Source organism: Salvelinus alpinus, chromosome 12 (assembly GCF_045679555.1).
Source record: "Salvelinus alpinus chromosome 12, SLU_Salpinus.1, whole genome shotgun sequence".
Taxonomy (NCBI): Eukaryota; Metazoa; Chordata; class Actinopteri; order Salmoniformes; family Salmonidae; genus Salvelinus; species Salvelinus alpinus.
This window is the reverse complement of record NC_092097.1, coordinates 57,107,258-57,118,454: the sequence shown is the minus strand read 5'-3', so window position 1 is coordinate 57,118,454 and position 11,197 is coordinate 57,107,258. Positions and strand designations below refer to the sequence as shown.

The 11,197-nt window shown below is 47.5% G+C and overlaps 1 protein-coding gene across 1 annotated transcript in view; it reads left to right on the top strand.

Moving 5' to 3' along the window:
* The window catches only part of LOC139536405 (arf-GAP with coiled-coil, ANK repeat and PH domain-containing protein 3-like), a 185,053-nt gene that overhangs the window by 83,795 nt on the left and 90,061 nt on the right, over nucleotides 1–11,197 (top strand). Inside the window, exon 2 of the mRNA XM_071336916.1 lies at nucleotides 7,307–7,364. Coding sequence (XP_071193017.1) covers nucleotides 7,307–7,364 — 58 coding nt within the window. The remainder of the gene's footprint in view (nucleotides 1–7,306; nucleotides 7,365–11,197) is intronic.

The window sequence follows — 11,197 nt, the reverse complement described above, 5'->3', positions numbered from 1 at the left end:
AGAGAGAGAATAGTGAGAGAGAGAGAGAGAGAGAGAGAGAGAGAGAGAGAGAGAGAGAGAGAGAGAGAGAGGCAGAGGCAGAGAGGGGGGCAGAGGCAGAGAGGGGGGCAGAGGCAGAGAGAGAGAGAGATAGAGAGAGACAGAGAGAGAGAGAGAGAGGCAGAGAGAGAGAGAGAGAGAGAGAGAGACAGAGAGACAGAGAGAGAGAGAGACAGAGAGAGATTAGTCAGAAGTGAGCTGCTCTCTGTGTGATGATCTGTGTGTGTGTGTGTGTGTCTCTGTGTGTGTGTGTCTTAAGACAGTCTGTGTCTACTTAATCAACTTAATCAAACTTGCAGAGAAGATTAGCACAGCGACGCTTAATCAATAAATCCAAAGATCGTTCCAAATCCTTAGTTTGTGATCTAATGGATACTCAGTTTAGCAAACATCCCCATCTGTGTGTCTGTCTGTCTGTGTGTGTGTGTGTGTGTGTGTCTGTCTGTCTGTCTGTGTGTATCTCTGTGTGTGTGTGTGTGTGTGCGTGCCTGTGTATGTGTCTGTGTGTGTGTGTGCCTGTGTGTGTGTCTGTGTGACTGTCTGTCTGTGTGTGTGTGTGTGTGTGTGTGTGTGTGTGTGTGTGTGTGTGTGTGTGTGTGTGTGTGTGTGTGTGTGTGTGTGTGTGTGTGTGTGTGTGTGTGTGTGTGTGTGTGTGTGTGTGTGTGTCTGTCTGTCTGTGTGTATCTCTGTGTGTTTGTGTGCCTGTGTGTGCCTGTGTGTGCCTGTGTGTGCCTGTGTATGTGTGTGTGTGTGTGTGTGTGTGTGTGTGTGTGTGTGTGTGTGTGTGTGTGTGTGTGTGTGTGTGTGTGTGTGTGTGTGTGTGTGTGTGTGTGTGTGTGTGTGTGTGTGTGTGTGTGTGTGTGTGTGTGTGTGTGTGGGCATCCTTTATGTGGTCAGCCTTTGTGTGGTCAGCCTTTATGTGGTCAGCCTTTATGAGGTCAGCCTTTATGTGGTCAGCCTTTATGTGGTCAGCCTTTATGTGGTCAGCCTTTGTGTGGTCAGCCTTTGTGTGGTCAGCCTTTGTGTGGTCAACCTTTATGTGGTCAGCCTTTATGTGGTCAGCCTTTATGTGGTCAGCCTTTGTGTGGTAAACCTTTATGTGGTTAACCTTTATGTGTAGAAACCTGTGTGGTCAGTATTTATGTCGTCAGCCTTTATGTGGTCAGCCTTTGTGTGGTCAGCCTTTATGTGTAGAAACCTGTGTGGTCAGCCTTTATGTGGTCAGCCTTTATGTGGTCAGCCTTTATGTGGTCAGCCTTTATGTGGTCAGCCTTTATATGGTAAACCTTTATGTGGTTAACCTTTATGTGTAGAAACCTGTGTGGTCAGTCTTTATGTGGTCAGTCTTTATGTGGTCAGCCTTTGTGTGGTCAGCCTTTGTCTGGTCAGCCTTTATGTGGTCAGTCTTTATGTGGTCAGCCTTTATGTGGTCAGCCTTTATGTGGTCAGCCTTTGTGTGGTCAGCCTTTATGTGGTCAGTCTTTATGTGGTCAGCCTTTATGTGGTCAGCCTTTATGTGGTCAGCCTTTGTGTGGTCAGCCTTTATGTGGTCAGCCTTTATGTGGTCAGCCTTTGTGTAGAATATAAATGTATGGAGTTGGATGGTGATGTAGCAATGAATGAATTCTCCACACAATGTGTTAATTTTGTATTTTATTTTTGATCAGAAATAATATTTGATTTGATGTTTATGAAATTGTTTGGTGAAATATACATAAAAGAATAAGTAATAATTATGCACCTTTTAATAGTTGCATTTCCAAATGTGATCATCATGATTTAGTGACAGCTAAGAATACCTTTTGATCTACTGGGATCTTTTAAAAGACAGACTAACTTTCTGTTTTGTCAGCTTAGACTCAAGGCATATATTTTAGTGTTCGTCTCTTAGCAGACAGTCGTGTTCTGTTGATGAATGTATTTATGTTTTGAGAAGGCTAGCCACATTTTCAAAAACGTATTTACTGTTTTTGCAAAAACCGACATTGTTTCAAGAAGTGAGAAAAAAACTCTAATATTCTGTGAACAAAAGACTTAACAAAACATTTTTTTAAATTAAATAAATACAACAAACGTGAACTCTCATAGAAACAGCATCTCTTTGCTGTATTTTTGTTGAGTCTCTCTCTAGTCATGGTTTTACGAGGTTTGAAATCTCACAGTATCAACTTTGCTGTGTGTTCCAGGTTTCTTTTACAGTCTACGGGTTCCAGGAAACTGTGCAGACACGGTGATCTGAGCTATCTGATTGGCCAGCGGTAGGCCTATAGGTGCACTTGATTGGCTCTCTGGGCCTGCCGTGTAGGCGGAGTTCAGGAACCAGAGCTGCTGAATCAAACGAAACAGGAACACAAGGATTTATCATTGGATGTTTTACAGAAATGTTTGGTGATTGATTTGGAGATCGACCAGTCACGATCACGATCGACCGTTTGGTGACCACTACCGCACACATATCACACACACACACACACACACACACACACACACACACACACACACACACACACACACACACACACACACACACACACACACACACACACACACACACACACACACACACACACACACACACACACACACACACACACTAGCGCGTAACCTTGACATCATGACAGCTTTGTGTTAGGTTATTGATTTCTCCTAACCCCTAAAATGCCTGTTCACATGAGTGCCCCAGCATGTGTGTGTGTGTGTGTGTGTGTGTGTGTGTGTGTGTGTGTGTGTGTGTGTGTGTGTGTGTGTGTGTGTGTGTGTGTGTGTGTGTGTGTGTGTGTGTGTGTGTGTGTGTGTGTGTGTGTGTGTGTGTGTGTGTGTGTGTGTGTGTGTGTGTGTGTGCGTACCGGTGCATGTACAACCTTGAAAGGCAGTGTAGAAAGTCATGCTCTTGTTAAAGGAGGCATAACTGAGTGATTTCCCCTTAGATAAGCCAGCTGCAAAGTCAGAATAGGTTATATTGTAAAAAGTCATGAAAATTAGCTTTTTGGTCTTAATTTCAGGTTAGGCATTAGGGTTAGGCATTAGGGTTAGGAATGTGGTTAAGGTTAGGGTTAAAGTTAGGGTTAAGGTTAGGTTTATGTTTAAAATCAGATTGTATGACTTTGTGGCTGTGCCAGCTAGTGACCACTCTGCAGAGCTGCCTCCAAAACAAGATTCATGACAAAAAAGGCTAAACTGCTCTGAGTTCATCATGGACTCTGACAGGGAGAAGGGTGTTTTTACAAACTATGTTTGTAGGATTACCCCTTCCCTCGCTCTCTCTCTCTCCCCCTCTCCCTCTCTCCCCCTCTCTTCCCCCCTCTCACCCTCTCTTCCCCCCTCTCCCCCTCTCTCTCTCTCTCTCTCTCTCTCTCTCTCTCTCTCTCTCTCTCTCTCTCTCTCTCTCTCTCTCTCTCTCTCTCTCTCTCTCTCCCCCCTCTCACCCTCTCTTCCCCCCTCTCCCCCTCTCTCTCCCCCTCTCTCTCTCTCCCTCTCTCTCTCTCTCTCTCTCTCTCTCTCTCTCTCTCTCTCTCTCTCTCTCTCTCTCTCTCTCTCTCTCTCTCTTGTTATTACTGTGTTAATAGATGCTACACTACAGACAGAACAGCAGGTACTTTGTTTATGCACAGTGTTAGAGTGATTGATGTCAACCATTAACAGGAGGTGGGAGAGAGCAGAGATTGAAATGGGATGTGGTGGATAGAGAGGAGGCCTAAATCTGAACTGTGGAATTCTGGGAATGTGTTCAAGTAAAGCCCCCCCAGTGACGCCTCTAGTGCCTTAGACCGCTGCGCCACTCAGGAGGCCCGAGTTCTTCTGGACCCATCACATTGTGTGATGCAATCTGTTATTAGATTTTTAAAGAAGCCCCCTTCAATAGAAGGACATTGTATTTTGTGTACTGGATGAGTCACAGTGGTCAGTCAGCTGTTTGGAAGGGAAGTAAAGAGTGTGATCTTGGCGTTGTGATTGTGAGGTCACCATCTCCCGGGAGACGACTGATGTGTGTTCTAGAACACAGGTGTGAACTTCTCTCTCGCCACGGAAACAATCTGTGGGTGTTCCGACCATAAACTCATGGTTACACTTTGACTTGTAAACCCTCACCAGTGTCCTACATCTCTACCCCCACCAGTGTCCTACATCTCTACCCCCACCAGTGTCCTACATCTCTACCCTCACCAGTGTCCTACATCTCTACCCCCACCAGTGTCCTTCATCTCTACCCCCACCAGTTTCCTTCATCTCTACCCCCACCAGTGTCCTACATCTCTACCCCCACCAGTGTCCTACATCTCTACCCCCACCAGTTTCCTTCATCTCTACCCCCACCAGTGTCCTACATCTCTACCCCCACCAGTGTCCTACATCTCTACCCCCACCAGTTTCCTACATCTCTACCCCCACCAGTGTCCTACATCTCTACCCTCACCAGTGTCCTTCATCTCTACCCCCACCAGTGTCCTACATCTCTACCCCCACCAGTGTCCCTCATCTCTACCCCCACCAGTTTCCTTCATCTCTACCCCCACCAGTGTCCTACATCTCTACCCCCACCAGTGTCCTACATCTCTACCCTCACCAGTGTCCTACATCTCTACCCCCACCAGTGTCCTACATCTCTACCCCCACCAGTGTCCTACATCTCTACCCCCACCAGTGTCCTACATCTCTACCCCCACCAGTGTCCTTCATCTCTACCCCCACCAGTGTCCTACATCTCTACCTCCACCAGTGTCCTACATCTCTACCCCCACCAGTGTCCTACATCTCTACCCCCACCAGTGTCCTTCATCTCTACCCCCACCAGTGTCCTACATCTCTACCTCCACCAGTTTCCTTCATCTCTACCCCCACCAGTGTCCCTCCTCTCTACCCCAACCAGTGTCCTACATCTCTACCCCCACCAGTGTCCTACATCTCTACCCCCACCAGTTTCCTACATCTCTACCCCCACATCTCTACCCCCACCATACATTACCTGTAGCTGGCCATACATTACCTGTAGCTGGCTATACATTACCTGTAGCTGGCCATACATTACCTGTAGCTGGCTATACATTACCTGTAGCTGGCCATACATTACCTGTAGCTGGCTATACATTACCTGTAGCTGGCCATACATTACCTGTAGCTGGCCATACATTACCTGTAGCTGGCCATACATTAACTGTAGCTGGCCATACATTACCTGTAGCTGGCCATACATTAACTGTAGCTGGCCATACATTAACTGTAGCTGGCCATACATTACCTGTAGCTGGCCATACATTACCTGTAACTGGCCATACATTACCTGTAGCTGGCCATACATTACCTGTAGCTGGCCATACATTACCTGTAGATGGCTATACATTACCTGTAGCTGGCCATACATTACCTGTAGCTGGCCATACATTACCTGTAGCTGGCCATACGTTAACTGTAGCTGGCCATACATTACCTGTAGCTGGCTATACATGACCTGTAGCTGGCCATACATTACCTGTAGCTGGCCATACATTACCTGTAGCTGGCCATACATGACCTGTAGCTGGCCATACATGAACTGTAGCTGGCCATACATTACCTGTAGCTGGCCATACATTACCTGTAGCTGGCCATACATTAACTGTAGCTGGTCATACATTACCTGTAGTTGGCCATACATTACCTGTAGCTGGCCATCCATTACCTGTAGATGGCTATACATTACCTGTAGCTGGCCATATATTACCTGTAGCTGGCCATCCATTACCTGTAGATGGCTATACATTACCTGTAGCTGGTCATACATTACCTGTAGCTGGCCATACATTACCTGTAGTTGGCCATACATTACCTGTAGCTGGCCATACATTACCTGTAGCTGGCCATACATTACCTGTAGCTGGCCATACATTACCTGTAGCTGGTCATACATTACCTGTAGCTGTGTGTGTATTGGGTGGTAGATGCACAGCTCCCTGACTGCCTTCTCTCCCCCCTTAGGGTTTACTATTCCATTAGACCCAAATATAAACATACACACACACACACACACACACACACACACACACACACACACACACACACACACACACACACACACACACACACACACACACACACACACACACACACACACACACACACACACACATACACACACACACACACACACACACACACACACACACACACATACATACACACACACACACACACGAAGGGGTCAGTTGTCATGGTAACCCCCTATATGTGGGCCGTGGAGGGGGTCCCTCAGGCCTCAGCATGCTTCTCTAAGTGGCTTCACACACACACACACACACACACACACACACACACACACACACACACACACACACACACACACACACACACACACACACACACACACACACACACACACACACACACACACACACACACACACAGAACAAATTCAGTCAGTGTGTCCTACAGACAGCCAGGGGGCATAGGGGCATTAGACCGACCAATCACGTTAGCCACAATAGTCTGCCATCCCCCCCCCACCATGCTTTAGTCTATATGTCTGTAATCATAACATCTCAACAACAGACATCTCTATGGAAACACTACTAAACAATCTACAACGGGTTGGTCAAAACAAGCATTGTGATTGGTTTGAGTTGCGTTCTAAGCCATACTATTAAAAAAAAAACATGTTTAGCGTCTTTATATTCTGTTCCGTCGGACAGATCCCTGCGCATCCATGGACCCATCAGCCCAGCCAGACAATTCATCTACACATTATTTCCTGTTGCTTCTAGCCTAACGTTAGTTTTTTCAACAACGGCGGGTTTGTAGAAACGTTGCCGTCTTTGCAACATTGTCTAAATTTTGAAATTTGATCTCCACGTGTCCTATTGACAATTAACGTGTCGGGACGAGACGGACATCTGTTCTCAGCCAGTCGAAATATTGAATCAGCATAACTTTTATGGATATAAACAAAGAAATGTCAGTAGAAAAACAGGTCAAACGACATGAAATGCAGCTACTGCTGCTGTTATTCTGTCTGCACGGTTTGACGTAACAAGCAAGGGATAGGGTTAGGGATAGGGTTAGGGATAGGGATAGGGATAGGGATAGGGTTAGGGATAGGGTTAGGGTTAGGGTTAGGGATAGGGTTAGGGTTAGGGATAGGGTTAGGGATAGGGTTAGGGTTAGGGTTAGGGATAGGGTTAGGGATAGGGTTAGGGTTAGGGTTAGGGTTAGGGTTAGGGTTAGGGTTAGGGATAGGGTTAGGGATAAAGGGGTTGGATCTGTATGATACTGACCTGTCTGTCTTGTGTTTCTGCAGGGCGGGAATCAATGAGGTGGAGACGGATGTGGTGGAGATCGAAGCTAAACTAGATAAGGTACTGGAATAACGTCTCTGTCTCTGTCCCTGACCCTGACCATGTCCCTGACCCTGTCCCTGACCATGTCCCTGACCATGTCCCTGACCCTGTCTCTGTCCCTGACCCTGTCTCTGTCCCTGACCATGTCTCTGTCCCTGACCATGTCCCTGACCCTGACCATGTCCCTGTCCCTGACCATGTCCCTGTCCCTGACCATGTCCCTGACCCTGTCTCTGTCCCTGACCATGTCCCTGACCATGTCCCTGACCATGTCCCTGACCCTGTCTCTGTCCCTTGACCCTGTCTCTATCCCTGACCATGTCCCTGACCATGTCCCTGACCCGGTCTCTGTCCCTGACCCTGTCCCTGACCATGTCCTGTCCCTGACCATGTCCCTGTCCCTGACCATGTCCTTGTCCCTGACCATGTCCCTGACCATGTCCCTGTCTCTGTCCCTGACCATGTATCTGTCCCTGACCATGTCCCTGTCTCTGTCCCTGACCATGTCCCTGTCCCTGTCTCTGACCATGTCTCTGTCTCTGACCATGTCTCTGTCTCTGTGCCTGACCCTGTCTATGTCCCTGACCCTGTCTATGTCCCTGACCATGTCCCTGACCCTGTCTCTGACCATGTCTCTGACCCTGTCTCTGTCCCTGACCTTGTCTCTGTCCCTGTCTCTGTCTCTGACCCTGACCATGTCCCTGTCTCTGTCCCTGACCATGTCTCGGTCTCTGTCCCTGTCCCTGACCATGTCTCTGTCCCTGTCTCTGTCTCTGACCCTGACCATGTCCCTGTCTCTGTCCCTGACCTTCGGTCTCTGTCCCTGTCCCTGACCATGTCCCTGTCTCTGTCCTTGACCATGTCCCTGACCCTGTCTCTGTCTCTGACCATGTCCCTGTCCCTGTCTCTGTCTCTGTCCCTGTCTCTGACCCTGACCATGTCCCTGACCATGTCTCTGTCCCTGACCATGTCTCTGTCCCTGACCCTGTCTCTGTCCCTGTCTCTGACCCTGACCATGTCCCTGACCATGTCTCTGTCCCTGACCATGTCTCTGACCCTGTCTCTGTCCCTGACCTTGTCTCTGTCCCTGTCTCTGTCTCTGACCCTGACCATGTCCCTGTCTCTGTCCCTGACCATGTCTCGGTCTCTGTCCCTGTCCCTGACCATGTCCCTGTCTCTGTCCTTGACCATGTCCCTGACCATGTCTCTGTCCCTGACCCTGTCTCTGTCCCTGACCTTGTCTCTGTCCCTGTCTCTGACACTGACCATGTCCCTGTCTCTGTCCCTGACCATGTCTCTGTCCCTGACCCTGTCTCTGTCTCTGTCTCTGTCTCTGACCCTGACCATGTCTCTGTCCCTGACCCTGACCATGTCCCTGTCTCTGTCCCTGTCTCTGTCCCTGACCATGTCCCTGACCATGTCTCTGTCCCTGACCATGTCCCTGACCATGTCTCCGTCCCTGTCCCTGTCCCTGTCCCTGACCCTGTCCCTGACCCTGTCTCTGTCTCTGTCCCTGTCCCTGTCCCTGTCCCTGTCCCTGTCTCTGTCCCTGTCCCTGACCATGTCTCTGTCCCTGACCATGTCTCTGTCTCTGTCCCTGACTCTGTCCCTGACCATGTCCCTGTCCCCGACCCTGTCCCTGTCCCCGACCCTGTCCCTGACCCTGTCTCCGTCAATTCAGTTCAATTTAAGGGGCTTTATTGGCATGGGAAACATATGAAAACAATAGAAAATTAACAGTAAGCATTACACTCACCAAAGTTACAAAAGCATAAAGACAAATGTCATATTATGTCTATATACAGTGTTGTAAAGATGTGCAAATGGTTAAAGTATAAAAGGGAAAATAAATAAACATAAATATGGGTTGTATTTACAATGGTGTTTGTTCTTCATTGGTTGACCTTTTCTTGTGGCAACAGGTCACAAATATTGCTGCTGTGATGTCACACTGTGGTATCTCACCCAGTAGATACAGTGGGGAGAACAAGTATTTGATACACTGCCGATTTTGCAGGTTTTCCTACTTACAAAGCATGTAGAGGTCTGTAATTTTTATCATAGGTACACTTCAACTGTGAGAGACGGAATCTAAAACAAAAATCCAGAAAATCACATTGTATGATTTTTAAGTAATTAATTTGCATTTTATTGCATGACATAAGTATTTGATCACCTACCAACCAGTAAGAATTCCGGCTCTCACAGACCTGTTAGTTTTTCTTCAAGAAGCCCTCCTGTTCTCCACTCATTACCTGTATTAACTGCACCTGTTTGAACTCGTTACCTGTATAAAAGACACCTGTCCACACACTCAATCAAACAGACTCCAACCTCTCCACAATGGCCAAGACCAGAGAGCTGTGTAAGGACATCAGGGATACAATTGTAGACCTGCACAAGGCTGGGATGGGCTACAGGACAATAGGCAAGCAGCTTGGTGAGAAGGCAACAACTGTTGGCGCAATTATTAGAAAATGGAAGAAGTTCAAGATGACGGTCAATCACCCTCGGTCTGGGGCTCCATGCAAGATCTCACCTCGTGGGGCATCAATGATCATGAGGAAGGTGAGGGATCAGCCCAGAACTACATGGCAGGACCTGGTCAATGACCTGAAGAGAGCTGGGACCACAGTCTCAAAGAAAACCATTAGTAACACACTACGCCGTCATGGATTAAAATCCTGCAGCGCACGCAAGGTCCCCCTGCTCAAGCCAGCGCATGTCCAGGCCCGTCTGAAGTTTGCCAATGACCATCTGGATGATCCAGAGGAGGAATGGGAGAAGGTCATGTGGTCTAATGAGACAAAAATAGAGCTTTTTGGTCTAAACTCCACTTGCCGTGTTTGGAGGAAGAAGAAGGATGAGTACAACCCCAAGAACACCATCCCAACTGTGAAGCATGGAGGTGGAAACATCATTCTTTGGGGAAGCTTTTCTGCAAAGGGGACAGGACGACTGCACCGTATTGAGGGGAGGATGGATGGGGCCATGTATCGCGAGATCTTGGCCAACAACCTCCTTCCCTCAGTAAGAGCATTGAAGATGGGTCGTGGCTGGGTCTTCCAGCATGACAACGACCCAAAACACACAGCCAGGACAACTAAGGAGTGGCTCCGTAAAAAGCATCTCAAGGTCCTGGAGTGGCCTAGCCAGTCTCCAGACCTGAACCCAATAGAAAATCTCTGGAGGGAGCTGAAAGTCCGTATTGCCCAGCGACAGCCCCGAAACCTGAAGGATCTGGAGAAGGTCTGTATGGAGGAGTGGGCCAAAATCCCTGCTGCAGTGTGTGCAAACCTGGTCAAGAACTACAGGAAACGTATGATCTCTGTAATTGCAAACAAAGGTTTCTGTACCAAATATTAAGTTCTGCTTTTCTGATGTATCAAATACTTATGTCATGCAATAAAATGCAAATTAATTACTTAAAAATCATACAATGTGCTTTTCTGGATTTTTGTTTTAGATTCCGTCTCTCACAGTTGAAGTGTACCTATGATAAAAAATTACAGACCTCTACATGCTTTGTAAGTAGGAAAACCTGCAAAATCGGCAGTGTATCAAATACTTGTTCTCCCCACTGTAGATGGGAGTTTATCAAAATTTAATTTGTTTTCAAATTCTTTTTGGGTCTGTGTAATCTGAGGGAAATATGTGTCTCTAATATTGTCATACATTTGGCAGGTTAGGAAGTGCAGCTCAGTTTCCACCTCATCAGCCTGATTCTGCTCTTCATGCATTATTTGGTGTTTTACGTTGTACGCTGAGGATATTTTTCCAGAATTCTGCATGCAGAGTCTCAATTTGGTTGGTGAGCGGACCCCAGGACCTCACAACCATAAAGGGCAATG